Genomic DNA, 15,272 nt, shown 5'->3' on the forward strand with positions numbered 1-15,272 from the left:
TAACTGCTATTTATCCATAGCAAATTGTATTAGAAAGCTATTTCTACCATCCACTGCACTAAAATATTCCTCAATTCTGATTTTATTTACCTTGTAAAACTTTGTATCTGGCCCGTGTTTGGACGAGGACGGGTGGAGGTTATAGCGTACCGTGTATGCACCTAGCACCTTCACATCGCAGCGCGCAGGGACACAAGCGAGACGTCAACGTCTGTTTTTCAACAATTTGCAGAGATCTGAATCCAGCCGATATACGCCGTGTTCATGGGATTTGAGTTTGTTGTATTTGCACATTACACGGGATACAGCACTATGTATATAACTGAATAATGGAGTGTTGATGCATCGGAACCAGGTTATGGCAGGACTTTTGTTTACATTCTTGTAATGTTATGACGACAGGTATTGAAGCGTAATTCAGTAATTTACACATTCTCGCCATGGCCAGTCCGACCAAGGAAGATTCACCAGATACTAATAACCACTTTGCAGTTGACAATGATACAAGCGAACAAGAGAGTCAGAGCGACGCGGCATCATCTTCTGATGATGCTGGCAATCAAGAGAAACACAAACCGGCAGAATTCGATGGCGACCCTGATGAACTCTGCAGCCAACTTGAAAACATGGAGCTTACCGAAGAAGAAACGGAAGAGCTGTTGAAAGAGGCCATGGAAATCAACAAAAAGCTGAAGGCTGAATTAAAACGCCAAGAACGGGAAATGAGTGCAAAAAGCGCAAAAAGACACAGCCGAGGTACTCCCACGGGTGAAAGACCGGGCAGTGGACGGTATGGTGTATTGCCACCAATCCAGTCAAAAGGCAGTGCCCAACGGCATGCAGAAAAAGATAAAATATATGGAGTGAAACTCTCGCATGCAAAGACTGGACACACATCTCAGAGTTCATCAAGTTCAACAAAATCCAGAGATAGAACAACAATAAGTTCTGGGCACGGGGTATGTTAGACTATATCATTTGAGCCAGCTACTGTAATTTGCCTATTCCCACCTCCAGTATATAGGTATATTACTGAGGCTATACCTTCGTTTTTGACATACCTTGAAATGTTACTTGACTGCAATGCCGTTGTTAATCCCCATAATGCAATACAACACCGAATCCAAGGACAAGTGCTATTGGCTTTTGTTCAAACATGCCTTGGAGTTTAGTAAAAAAAGCTAAAAGCTCAGGGCAACAGTTTGTGCATTCCAAAACATTACTGTTAAACTAAAAGATAACCAGTGTTTTCTCTAGCTTTGCACATTTATAGGGACTCCCCCTCCCCCCGCTAAAAACAGGGAGGATGGGAAATATATTTTTCGATGCTTGCGATGTTTTGTCTCTTTTATTGACTGATGTTGCATTAAATTGTTTTAACACGGTATTTACATTAATGTGTTGTGCAGTTAGATTTCGTTTGTGAATTAATTAATTAACCCTTTGATAATTTTCAAGATGTAAATCAAGCAATTCACACACTGATCTCTTGTGAAGAGAGAGTTCTGCCTGAGACCTGCCATGATTCTATGGGAGGTAAAATAACCAAGCTCTACCATTGTACCAATCATATGGTAAAAGTGTAATTGTCACCCATGAACCTCTTTCAAAGGGTGACAGTCGAGTACAACAGTTGCAGAATTATGCAATCACAGAAAACACTGGATAACAGTAAAGTACACAATTTCAAGAGAACTAGCTACAATTTAACAGATACAAATGTCTTTACTGTATTATGTCTGAATCAGGGTATTATATTTCATTAATGTTATAAAACCAATATGGACCAATTTAGTTAAGTAATGTTTGTTATTGCATTTTAATGTATAATCATTATAATTTATGCCATTTGTGTTATCTTTATCTTTCACTGTAGAGTAAGAGGCAGTCACCGGTGAAAAGTGGTCGAGTGACTCAGTCTGCAGACCCTAAACTAACCAGAAGTAAAGGAAGACCAGAATGGAATGATAGATTTTCATTTTCTTAAGTTGTTATCAAGCCAACTTACCAACTTCCTCATGAGGAATGTATTTCCCACAGCTCAACAAAGTTGTGTAAACATTTCCTGTTCTGACTTTAGATGAAGAAAAATATCAAAGTACATACAACTGGTTTCATACTATAGTCCTTGGACTAGAAATGAATGAGGGTTATCCCTTTTTATGTTGTACAAAGAAGCAGCAATACTCAAAATGTTTTTCATTCTGTAAATTAACAGCGAACTTTACGATTTTAACCGTGGTTTTACAGCTAGTTCCGTCCACTTTGTCAACTTTAAGCTGATTATGTTCCTCTCATATGAACTTTTCTTCGTATCCATAGAGATTCTCGTGTCATATTTCATCTGTAAATACGTAATGTTGCGACAACTTTCATTATGTTTTCACCAAACCAAAAAGCTGAAACACCGTGTGTATGAAGTTTTTTGAGATCACTGCTAAATGTTTTAGTTAATGAGCCCATGCTGTACTGGTAGTGATTAGAACACTATGGTTAAATGCCTAAGTACTGTGTGGTACATGTATATTACTGAAAGGATTTCTATGTTTTCAAATTATATCTTGTTGATGTAAACAAATGCAGTGTATATATAGTTTGAATATCAGAAGTGACTTGTTCAATGGTATAATTAAGCAACAAACCACACCGAGTGATGGTACCGGTATACCACAAGCAGATTTTGACCATTTCAGGACATGTATAGACAAGCGATAGGGAGTGCATGAATTGGTCAAAATTGAGTGATATACCCATTGCTGAGGTGGTTTATTGCCATTATATCATAACAGTATTTTGAAATTCTGGCCTGAAACGTTGAAAAAGGAAATTGTTAGAACTGTACTATATCGTGAATATAGCATGGTTATTTTCGCGACTCGACCAATCAGATCACCGTATTTGTGCCATGAATGTACTGATATGATGTAATGTAGCAGATGTATTTAGAATGTACAACTGTAACAGAGTGTACAACAACATACTTCATTTGATGATAATCATCACATCATTTGTAAATACAGCAGCAAGTGTGATGATGTTGCAATGTTACCATGCTATGAATTTTAAAATGTATGCGTATCTATTGCATTGTGCTAAAACGCCATTTTTCCACTGTCTTTGAAAATTGTCTTTTTAAAGGAAAACAAGTTTTTTAGAGAAGAATTGACATATGGAATTTATTGATAGGCCTTTGAGACATGTCATTCACTCAAACAACTTTTAAACTGTATTGGTCAGTAGACAGCAATTACAGTAGCCCTTTGCACATAGCCTGATGTTGTGCTGTGTATTTGTATGGGGAGGGGGTACTTCAATATACCATCTATTGATATAAGTTCATGCTTTTTTATCCATGTTTGCAATATATTTCGTTATACCATAGGCCCAAATGAATGTTATGACCAGTACCTTTCATGACAGACCAGAAGTGATTCACTGTAATACTTTCAGATCACCAGTCCATTTATAACAATGGTCATGTGGTAATCTTAATATAAACATTGACCTTTGGCAAGGTTCACCTGTTGGCACAAGTGTGAGGCGCATGACACTGATAGTACTCAAAGAATTTGTAAACTGAATCAGTAGTCGGTTCTTGAAATATTTTCTGTTTGTCTGTCAGTAATAGCACTGAAAGTATTTATAATAATTCACTCTTCAATCTTTGCGAGGTATCACAATTGAATGAATATTAATGTACATAATAATCTTTTGACTTGGTTTGATTTCCTGTTGATGAGAGAGATCAACAACAATAGTTATGTTGTACATTTTACAATCCCTTGTTGATTAAACAGTTGTTACATGGCTGGTAAATCCCAAATGATTAAGATAAGTGTTGCAAGCTAGTTTGGCTGTGCTACTTCAAGTTTTGTGTGACTACTCTGTAAAGATCTTTGCATTGAACAGCTTTCAGTGATGTGTAGTTCAGTGTGCACTAGTATCATATAGAGAATCAATGCTTTGTAGCAAATGATAGGGCTCTCAGAAAACATTTTAATGTTTGCATTTTAGAACCATTTTAATGCCCACTCATGTACAGTACAGGTTTTCATGTCATATCTGTTTACTTTTCAGATTGTAATTATATAGCTGTTGTATTTGGAATACAAATCTGATTGGTCACAATGATCATTTATAATTCATACAACTGTTCACTGTAAAGGGCTGCATTATAAGTTCAATGTTGGATAAAAGACTTCATCTAGGTTCCCCCACTTTAGTCAGTAAATGTAGCACCTTGTGTTGAAGTCATGGCCAGTCTCTTTTTTCAACCACTAAGTCTCAATAAAAAATTTTGCATCTTCCGATATTTTTCAAATTTCAATTTTTCTTGTTATTAAATTAATTTGTCAGACACAAATTCTGTAGTTCAAAACCCCTCCATCAAACCCAACTACCCTCCAACTAACAAGATTAAGGTTTTTATCCAACTGAAACTTTTGATGTTGTCCCATATATCACCGTCGTGGGTGGAGGGACAGTGCATATATGAAGAACAACAACATGCTTTGTGAATAGCACATATTGCTATGTCAATAAACTGTGCTATATCAGATATACTATGTCAATAAACTGTGCTATATCAGATTTATCACATGCAGAGCATTGTGTGTTATTGTTGTGATCCTTGAAATATGGCATGGAGACGTGTATTGCAGCATAAAATCATGCAGGTGTTTGCTTTTATCAGAAAACACTACATGTGTAACACTCATTGATTGCAGACAAAAACAAATATCCCAAGCCTACATAAATATTATTTGATGATTGATGTCCAGGTGAATTCAAATCTTTGAGTGATACAGAATAAAAATTAAAGATTTTTTGCCAATTTGGACTCTCTCCACATCATTTAGTCATAGGATCTGTCTATAAATTCACTAATCCTGGTTCATATGACGTGAAATAGAAAATTACTTGGTTAAGTTTGTCTGTTACACTCCGATACCTGTTGCTGTCATGGAAACAATCCATACAAGTACATTCTTGCTGACAGAACAGTAACCTCAGCCCAGGTTGCCATGCAGTTTGTTTGAATCCATGGCTTTTTCTCATTGGGCAGTGTTTACAAACACCAGAGGAAGGGTGGGGCGCAGGAGATTTGCTTCCTCTATTTTCAGAACCCTCTCCTATGTCCCTCAATTTTTTTCAAGTACCCCTTTGAAGTCTCCCTCCCACTGCAGTGTCCCCTGCTAACATAAAAGTGGCTTAAATTCCAAAATTGTGCCGGAATAAAGTGTGCATTGTGTAGTAGTAACAGTACAAGTCAAATTGTAGACAGAAGTAAGACTGTCTATGTACAAATAAAGCTGATCCAATCTAGTTTAAAAATGTCAACTTTATAATTTTAAAGTGTTTTAATTTGGCATTAAAAATTGGATTAATGAGCAGTATATTCAAAATGAAAATAATTGTAAGGCATTTTTGTCAGGGTTATACATTTTGAGTGGTTGTACGCTTATTTCATCGCTATGTGATTTGGTACCACAGCCGAGTGGTTCAATTCCCGTTCCAAGACAGAAACTATTAAATTGTAATACTTTATAGAAACTATTAAATTGTAATACTTTAATAATATTTCCTGTCCCTTTTCCACGACAGATTGTTGATAGAGTTGACACTTCGGGGGACAAATTTAAAGAAAAATGATGGTCGTGCAAATCTATATATTGAAGTGTGAGGAGTCTAATTTCTACTTTAATTTTCTTCGTAGGGTTAAAACGGATATTGATGACCGTTTTAAATTTAAAATCTAAGACAATCTGATAATTTGACTCCTTCAACAACGATCTACGGTCCCCCCGCAAACCTTGGTTGTCATTTGTTCACTGAGTGCGCCATCAACGACGAAGCCTCGATCTAAGACCGGCGAAGTCCCCATTTTGCGAGCAGATCGGGGCTTCGCGCTTATGGTGCATCCGGCACACTAAGCTCTGGCTAGGTCTGGCAATCGAGACTGACTTTTTTACTGCGTACTGTAGAATTTTCAAATTTTAACTTGTAACTCATTCAACATCTAATTTATATCCAAAAGTTAAGTTGTCAATATTGGAATGCCGGCCGTACATGGCATAGGTTGCGCTGACAAAGTCAAAGCTGAAAAGTAGACTACTCAACATGCTTTGAAAAGTAGACTTGGAAATAAGTTCACTAAGACTGAGAAAACTTCTAAAAATATCATCAAAAGTTGCAGCTATTTTACAACATGGGAAATCTCATGCAGGTTTAAAGTATTTTCTATTTTTGTCTTCGTTTGTACATGCTGTTTAGAACACTACATTCTAAATTTATACGATTTTATGTAGAGCTGTTGATGAGAAGACTTCAGAATATTTATTTATAATTACCTTCATGTTAGTACCATTTCTGGTCAAAATTTCTCCGAAATGACTCTTTGATCATTTTCGGTTTTTAGATCTCAAGTAATACCTTCATTCAAATTTGATTATTTCATTATTTGTCACAAGGATCTAATATTTATGTTCTAATAATTTTTTGAGTTCAAAGTCCGGACTTGAGAGTATTTTATCATTTCTCGTTAAAACCTGAGAGATGATTGCTCAAAGATGAATCGGATTCGAATAAGGCTATTTCTGTACGTTAGTAATGTGCGGGACATATGACAGGGATATGACAGCTGACCTGTATTGGCAGATTCTCATGGAAGAGCAAAATAGCGTCCTCTCTGTCTTAAGTAGACTAACGAAATATTGAAAGTTCTTCATATCAAATCGAAAAACATTGTGCACGATGATGGACTTGTACTTTGGGTGACGATTTGCCCAGTTTCAAGGGTCAGATCTATGACGTATCATCATACGCTTGTTAACAAAAGTAACTGCTGCTGTTACAAGCCAATAAAATAGCGGAAAAAAACGCGTGAAACAGATTACATATAGATTCCATACTTCCGTATTGCGTCCTATTTTCGAATCCGGTTTCTTCTAACAATCGTTGATCCCTGTTGGTGTGTGTCAATTTAACACGAGAGCTTTTTGGATGGAAACTTTAATCACACACACACACTCCCATCTCTCTTGCGAGCTTTACGTATAAGTCATCGTATTATCACAATCATGTTGGCAATTCTTCTTTGCGATGTCAGGTTTGGGAGAATTTAACGTGAAATTCAAATTTTTGTTCTAACAACACGGAATTGCTGCCATGTAACAATGGACCTCTGTTTTTTGTCCCTTTCACGATTTATTCCGAATTAGTATATTTCCAGACCATTTTCTGTCCGGCTTCTGTCCCTTATCCTGTGTAAACCTCATAGCTTACATGATCTATTATCAGTTGCTTATCTTCGGCATAGGCTACAGAGTTGCATATGACGCACTTGCCAATTGACTAATCTGTGTTAGATAAAGTTGACACCGGGCATATCAGAGGGTAACAATTTAGATGATCCCAGGGCCTCGAAACTGTTTCGCCAGGATCTTTTTTCCAACACGGACTGGGTACTTCCTTGCTGTGCAAGAGGATAGGACGTTGGATATCACATTTCAGGATTTTTATACATAACAAGATATAACAAACAGGATGCAGAATGACCCCCTCACATAATGAAATCTGTCACGTCCTCCTGTAAGACAGTCCTAGATTCTAAGTCTCTCCATCAAGACCCGTCATGCAAGCAGCATCAGTTGTCAAGATGAACGGATCCACTGAAATGTCTGGAGATCAGTTTTACTCTTTTCAAGAGAAGAAGATGAAGCCAAGAAGTTTTCCGTTGATGTTCGTGTTGTGTTGGTTCACGATAACCATCTTGGTTGCAGTCGGCGTCGCTTCTTTACTTTGCTATGTTCAGATACGCGAGTATCAAGGACAAATCGATGAGTATGTGGAGAGACTGGAGTTTCTGGAACAAGAATTAGAGAAAGCCACAATGGTGAGAATACGACACAGTAAGCTATGCGAATGAACACCTTAAAATTTATTTCCATGACTTTGTTTAGTAGAACTACGAACACTGGACAACTGTTTTATCATACTTTTGCTAAAGTACATCAGGATTTGGTTTTTAAAAAGGTACAAGCCCTCTTCTTTCAACCCGGAACTTTTTTATTATTTTATGTAAAACAAAGAGGGACAGCAGACAGAAAATATAGATGAAAAGAGAGCTGATAAAAAAGGAGGGAAAGAAGGCAGGCAAGGGCGAAGAAAAGGATGACAAATCCTAATTATCATTTTGTTAAGAGGGTACATTTTGTTTTGCAATCAGATCATAGGGGATTCAATCTCCGATGATGACGATGATGATGATTAAATATTTAAAAATGAAGATAAATAAACATATATTTGGACTCAGTAAATTTGTTGTTATTGTTGTTGTTATTGTTGTTGTCGTTGTTGATACTATTTGCAGAAAAGAACAAAGTATGCGCTGCAAATTTCAACACAGCCTAACTATACATGTGCGTCGCAAATTCAATACAGCCTAACTATACATGTGCGTTGCAAATTCAATACAGCCTAACTATACATGTGCGTTGCTGCCTAACTATACATGTGCGTTGCAAATTCAATACAGCCTAACTATACATGTGCGTTGCTGCCTAACTATACATGTGCGTTGCAAATTCAATACAGCCTAACTATACATGTGCGTTGCTGCCTAACTATACATGTGCGTTGCAAATTCAATACAGCCTAACTATACATGTGCGTTGCTGCCTAACTATACATGTGCGTTGCTGCCTAACTCAATACAGCCTAACATTGGGTAATGTTAGGCTGTATTGAATTTGCAACGCACATGTATAGTTAGGGACCGTCTCAGATTGTCGCAGAAGTTCAAAAAGCGAAATTTATTCGTTTAGGGGGGGACGGGGTTTGACCTCCATTCAATTAATGAACTTCACTTTCGCACTTTTATTTTGTGATCACAAGTTTTCGTGTGTTTATTTTTAATTAAAGAAAAACAGCACACTCGTGCCAACAAATTTGTCACTGTTTCCATCTCGTTTGTGCCCCAAACACAATTTACCGATAGGAACATTGTATCCTAAACATTTCATTCATCAAATTATACAAAGACAAAAAGTATCATGTTTTTTTAATGTGCTATTTATAAGCGTCTGCTCTAACCACTAGATGTCTTTATTCTCACTTGTTATGCACCTGGTCATAGTCGTTTTGAATATGATTGAACATGCCTGGGCCCCCTTGTCAAAGTTTCTCGCTTATTTACCGCCCCTACCAAGTACAAATTGCGTGTTCACAAAGACAAAGAACAGCACAAGAGATGCAAAAAGGGAAAGTAAAATAAAATGAAATTTTTATGCGGTAAAATGCCCTGTTAGTACTCAAATCTGATCGATTACTTTAATTGTAATGTGGCAAGGGATATACGTCTTTACTTTAGTAGTTATAGCAAGAATGCAACATTGTACTCTCAGGCAGACATGAACATTTCGCACTTTTGAAGTTTCGTTTAGGGGGAGGGGGGAGGGGGTTTTGATCTAAACGAAGAAATTTCGTTTCTTGAACTTCTGCGACAATCTGAGACGGTCCCTTAGGCTGTATTGAATTTGCAACGCACATGTATGTTAGGCAGCAACGCACATGTATAGTTAGGCTGTATTGAATTTGCGACGCACATGTTTAGTTAGGCTGTGTTGAAATTTGCAGCGCATACTTTGTTCTTTTCTGCAAATAGTATCAACAACGACAACAACAATAACAACAACAATAACAACAAATTTACTGAGTCCAAATATATGTTTATTTATCTTCATTTTTAAATATTTAATCATCATCATCGTCATCATCGGAGATTGAATCCCCTATGATCAGATTGTTATCTTTCTGGACATACTTTTCTATTGAAATGGACTGGTAAACTCTGTTAAAGATCCATTAGCTGTAACTTTGGTCATTTTGTTATTTTGTTTGTTCTGTGTAGCATCTGCAGTTTCTGGTTTGAATCCTTGAACCATGGAGAAATTCCTCACTTTTAGCTCATAAATATACCCTATATGAGTATAATCTGCATTGTTATTATTGAAATTTTGTATTCAGGTCCGGACTAGAATACATTTATCGACAATAACAATGGTCATTTCACACACACACAGGCTGTGTTGGCAAGCAGGACATCGGGCATTGGTCATGATGATCGGATTATAGTAAAAATCTGTAGTTGATACATTAAAACAGAGTAGTGAAAAGTTAGTCAAAAGTTACAGGTAATGCCCCTTTAAGAAAGAGGCCTTTCGGGGTCTCAGTGCTTTAGTAACGCACGGTATACTTATGATATTTGCTGTTACAAGTTGGTTTAGAAGGTTCGTGTAGAATCAATTAAACAGACCATCCTACACCCTGCTCTAAGAATACTGATTTCAGCCTAAAGGAGATCGATTATAGACACAAGAGATTCCCACTGCAGCTAGTCGTTATTTTTTCTATTTCGAAAAGTCTTCTATCAGGGAAACTTCCGTCTATTCTATGCACTGTATAAAATGAGTGTATACACTGTATCCTTATCGTTATTTCATATGGCGGAAACCTATCCACGCTTGTTAACAGTCACATCCATGCCTGAAAAGGATCTGCACTAAGGAACAGTCTCGCATAAAATGGAAAATGGAAGGTCAACTGTAGCAATGTGAAAAGAATAAGAACCGTATAAGTGGCAATTCAGTGGCTCTTCTAAGAGAGCAACAGTGTACTGATGACAACTATAGGCAAAATAAAAAATGATGACACTAAGAATTAATATTTCGCCTGTAGATTTTATTCGTACATATGATTTTCGCGTTGTAATGTCATCACATTCCGAAAAATTCGTGTGTTGAAAAAATAACAAGTAACATGCGTTTACATTTTAGATGACGTCAGCTGACATCACCAAGGAAACAAACATGGGTACAGAAATCGCTGGAATGTCTAAACTGGAAGCAAGAGTTCGTCGTGATGTGACGGCAGAACCGCAAACGGGTAATAATTCACTCACTTTTACGACAAAAATGGTGTAGTCTAAACATTTCATTTGTTTGTACTACAAAAATATGTGTATGTCAATATTTTGTAATGGTGTAGACTCCACCATCAGTAACTTGTGATGCATTTTCAAATATGTTTCCTCTGCCCTGTGTGCGAAGTACGTTTTTGTAATCCCAAAATAATGTTGGAATGTCTAGTCTTCAACTTGTAAAGATACCATGTTGTTAGATTGAATGATTCGGTCGCGTATCATGTATATGAGTTTCAGCCAAGTTCAGCCCAGTGTAGTTTATCACCGTGAATTCAAGAAAATGATGTATTCCTACAACTGACACATCGGGCTTCTGCTTGAGCATGGCATTGGTAGATACCCATAAAAGACTGAACCTTTCAGTCTGGATGTGTGTGTGTGTGTGTGTGTGTGTGTGTAATTGTGTGATATGACCATGTATCATTGTCTACAACAGAATTTTTGTCAGTACAAGAATGGTGCAGAGTGTTTGCACATAGTAGAAAAATGACTGCCGTCTAAGGCCTGCAAGGCAAATAGAAATATTTAAAGATGCTTCGGGGAGAAAAAACAGAAACTAGAAAATAGACTATTGTTCTATAGCATATCAAAAGTTACAATTGAAGGCATATACTTCGTCTAGTCCATGCGCCTTCTTAGCCAGTCCGGACTCAAGAAAAACAGCGATCTGAATCTTTTTAAGGGCATAAAGGTTGCATAGGCCAATCAGGACTGTGGAAATGTTGAAGAAATAGTCATATTTTATAATTTATTTACAGGTGACAACTGTGCCCCTGGACCTCGTGGTCCTCCAGGCGCACAAGGAAGAGACGGTGTGCCAGGTCGTGATGGAAGAGATGGTATTCCAGGAATGCCAGGTACTCCTGGCGCTGCTGGCGCTGCAGGACCAATTGGTCCTCGGGTAAGTCGAAACAATACTCTTTGACTTTACACCTCAGAAAGAAAACTTTTGGATTGAAAAGATCATTACAGTGATGCTAAATACAAGTAAATACCTGTCAACAATACTTCAAGGGATTAGACTGATTGCCTGAGTATGCCCCATAGATAGATCATAGGCTGATAAAGTATCAGTAGTCTAAACAAAATATATAATAATCATAAAATATGAATACTATCAATAAACGTAGCTCGGTATTTGACCAATGTTGAGCTTCCTTTCCGTTCTGCAATACTTGAAAATTAACTAAATGCTTTAAACAGGGTTGTGTTTTGTTTCCGCTCTGAAGTACGTGGAGAAGTCCCTGAAAGCCTTTGATCACCCTTGATACAGCCGTTTATGGTGCGTTCAGTATAGCACGTGTATATGTACTATAAGGGAGAAACCCTGCTCGGAGAAACACTCTGGCTAGCGAAGTTGCTCCGACATGAACAAAGTTTATCGTTCTGGTAGTAGCAATACTTGTGTTCGGAAGATCTTACGGCCAGCCTCACATTTGGATTTTTGTGAGACTGATACAAATTATGAATTGTGATTTCAGGGCGACAGGGGAATGAAGGGTCAACCTGGAGAGCCTGGAATGCCAGGTGAAAAGGGAGTCATCGGTAAATCAGGACCTGAAGGTGAGAAGGGTGAACCTGGAAGCTGTGGATGTGACTATCACCCTTCGACATGGTCACAGGATGGTTTATCAACTTCACTGGGTAAGTACTTTATCCCATGATCTCAACAATTGCAAAACAGTAGTTTCGATCAGTAACAGTTTCGCATGGTAGTATTACATTTCAATTTTGCACGAAAGTTAATAACAAAAAACTTAATCTTCATTCGGGGAGTTGCATCGTAATGGATACCCGCCTAAAGAAACCTTAGACGAGATTGGGAGTTAATATTAAAACAATACTTTCTTCCTTCTCTTTGTGTAAATATTGATACCCGCTGGATGGATCATGAGCATTGGATCCAGTTCGATGAAATAACTAGAACCGAGTCTTTCTTTTAAAAAAACTTTTCAGAGTCATCTCACGGAAGCAGTAGCAGCAGCAGTAGCCATGGTAACTCATCATCATCGGGATCCTCCAACCAACCTCTGACAACTGGCAGTATGTATGTCCGATGGGGGCGCACTACGTGCCCTGATACTGGCGCTGAGCTGGTCTTTGAAGGTATGGTTTGTCAACTTCGAGCATCTGATCATGAAACGTTATCATAAGTAAAGTATTTCTCGACTTATTAACATGACTTATGGAATTATCTTTTATAATTGGTATATTCATTTGGATTAATGCATAAAAAAGGAGTAACATGTACCGATGAAATAATTACAATGCAAGGCCTTATAATATGATATAAAACCTGATTATTTTTTATTTCCAGGTTTAGCTGCGGGTTCATATTTTTCACACAAGGGCGGGTCATCAAATTACGAATGTCTTCCCCTTGATCCTGAGTGGGGAACTTACAACGATGCCTGGAACTCTAAATCCTACATATATGGCGTTGAATACGAAGTCAGCTCATTCGATCCATTTTCACATGAAAACGCGGAGGCACTACACAACCATGATGTTCCGTGTGCGTTATGCAGAGTGCCAACTCGTGGTGTCAAGTTGATGATTCCAGGAAAGACACAATGTCCAAAGAAGTGGACCAAAGAGTATGGTGGTTACCTGGTATCCGGACACTATGCTCATAATGCACAGTATATTTTTGAATGTGTTGATGAGGCTCCCGAAGCACGTCCAGGCACCGAACCAAATCAAGAAGGCGCTTTGATGTACGTCGTTGAGGGCGCCTGCGGTTCACTTCCGTGCGCACCCTATGTCAATGGTAGAGAACTGACGTGTGTTGTCTGCACAATCTAAAATACATGAACTGCTGTTTGCAAGAAAACTCACATAAAACAGGCTTTTATGATGTAATGTGTACGTATGCAGACCGGAAAAAATCATCAATTGTAGCTGGCTTCACCGTCACCCGTGGTCGGTCTATTCCGCTTGGCGTCTATGCCCCCATAGACGTGTGTACATATGCTACTTCTCAGACATATATATGTACACACGTCTATGCGGGCATAGACGCCGAGTGGAATAGACCGACTACAGCGACTGTGTTGGCTTCGAAAGAATTGGTTCCTCACTAGGGCAGTAAGCTTATTTTGCATTTTTATAGGTAGGAAGTGAGTTTTCAGTCCAGATTGTCAATAACATTACACTTTAAAAATATGAATGTTATGTTGACAAACTGAATTCTGGGCATTTCTATCAGTGATATACAGAATAAAAATAATGACAAATTGTTAAAAGAAATAACTACTGTCTCTTTAATATTAAGCCATACACACAAACGAGTACAACAGACTTTCAGTGTGCAAAGCATTGGTTCATTAACATTTACCGTGAAGGTTTGTAACGGTCTAAATACGGAGTCGACTTAATTTTTTTTGGTTGACCACTGTTGTCTCTGCATAGGTGATTGACATCAATTTATGTACAACAGTTCTGGACTGTTACCTTTGACTCAGAAGGTGGTCGCCCTATTTCATATTTCGCCCTGCTTTCCAAAGTTGGCATCATTGGGGAGGGTCACCGTGTTTTTTCTTGGGAGGGGGGGGGTCTGTCAGGCACATTTTTATGTGCGCAGAAAGCAAAAAAATCCACCGCCCTCACCAGGCGGAAGAAAGTGACTTGTCCCTTATATTCATCCGTATATATGACGTATATTGATCCGTATATATGACACTCATTGTTGGGATCATCTATAGATATCTTGATCTGATCAAAGTGTTCAGACATATCCCACTGCACCACCAGACCCCAATCATCAATGGAGGGACACAACGAAGTGCCTTTCTTCTTATTATATATAAAATGTCACTATATATAAATATTAACTTCAAGTTAAACAGAAACGGGCCGGGCGTTAAAACACTAGAGGTGTGCTGAGACCGGAATTCCATGGTCTTTATATTTAACGGTAGGTTCTAATGCAATCGAAGCTTTCCTTGCTCAGTGGTACTTTGCATTTTCTTTTTTCATCACGTATTAAGCTTACATTGTCTTCTACGGATAACTAAGTCGTAAATAAATGCGTAGTGATTGCCAATATACAATAAAATCAATGATCTTTTCGTGTCACCGGCTACATCGTTGAGCGATCTCAGTTACTGTGTTTTGTCCTACACATCGTGCCTCGAACAGTTTCGTGTATAACCAGCGTTCTCACGAACCAGGGCTTTATCAGGTTTATTTTTGGTCCACAATGTAGCGCCCTCAGATGTTGCTGCCAAGAGGTCAATATAAATAACATAGTTTTCTTTCCTAATCCTAAAATTAGGACAATATTTCGCAT

General features: G+C 38.0%; 2 protein-coding genes across 2 annotated transcripts; both read left to right on the forward strand.

The window, feature by feature from the left end:
• The first annotated feature begins 164 nt into the window (after positions 1-164).
• Positions 165-4,599, forward strand: LOC139121950 (uncharacterized). Its single transcript, XM_070687289.1, has 2 exons — positions 165-959; positions 1,877-4,599. The coding sequence occupies exons 1-2, from the start codon at positions 441-443 to the stop codon at positions 1,985-1,987; spliced, it is 630 nt and encodes a 209-aa protein (XP_070543390.1). The 5' UTR covers positions 165-440; the 3' UTR covers positions 1,988-4,599.
• Positions 4,600-7,540: 2,941 nt separating this feature from the next.
• Positions 7,541-14,233, forward strand: LOC139121954 (short-chain collagen C4-like). The gene is made up of 6 exons (XM_070687291.1): positions 7,541-7,894; positions 10,836-10,944; positions 11,740-11,882; positions 12,463-12,625; positions 12,938-13,087; positions 13,299-14,233. Exons 1-6 carry the CDS (start codon positions 7,634-7,636, stop codon positions 13,784-13,786), a joined length of 1,314 nt encoding a protein of 437 aa, XP_070543392.1. The 5' UTR covers positions 7,541-7,633; the 3' UTR covers positions 13,787-14,233.
• The last annotated feature ends 1,039 nt before the right edge of the window (positions 14,234-15,272 follow it).

The sequence above is a fragment of the Ptychodera flava genome, chromosome 21 (genome assembly GCF_041260155.1).
Source record: "Ptychodera flava strain L36383 chromosome 21, AS_Pfla_20210202, whole genome shotgun sequence".
NCBI lineage: Eukaryota > Metazoa > Hemichordata > Enteropneusta > Ptychoderidae > Ptychodera > Ptychodera flava.

Excerpts from the sequence above, each read along its gene's own strand:
- LOC139121950 (XM_070687289.1), top strand. The coding sequence starts at position 441 with ATGGCCAGTCCGACCAAGGAAGATTCACCAGATACTAATAACCACTTT. Across the intron at positions 960-1,876 it reads CAATAAGTTCTGGGCACGGG|AGTAAGAGGCAGTCACCGGT; the intron begins GTATGTTAGACT and ends CTTTCACTGTAG.
- LOC139121954 (XM_070687291.1), top strand. The coding sequence starts at position 7,634 with ATGCAAGCAGCATCAGTTGTCAAGATGAACGGATCCACTGAAATGTCT. Across the intron at positions 12,626-12,937 it reads TGGTTTATCAACTTCACTGG|AGTCATCTCACGGAAGCAGT; the intron begins GTAAGTACTTTA and ends AAAACTTTTCAG. Across the intron at positions 13,088-13,298 it reads CGCTGAGCTGGTCTTTGAAG|GTTTAGCTGCGGGTTCATAT; the intron begins GTATGGTTTGTC and ends TTTTATTTCCAG.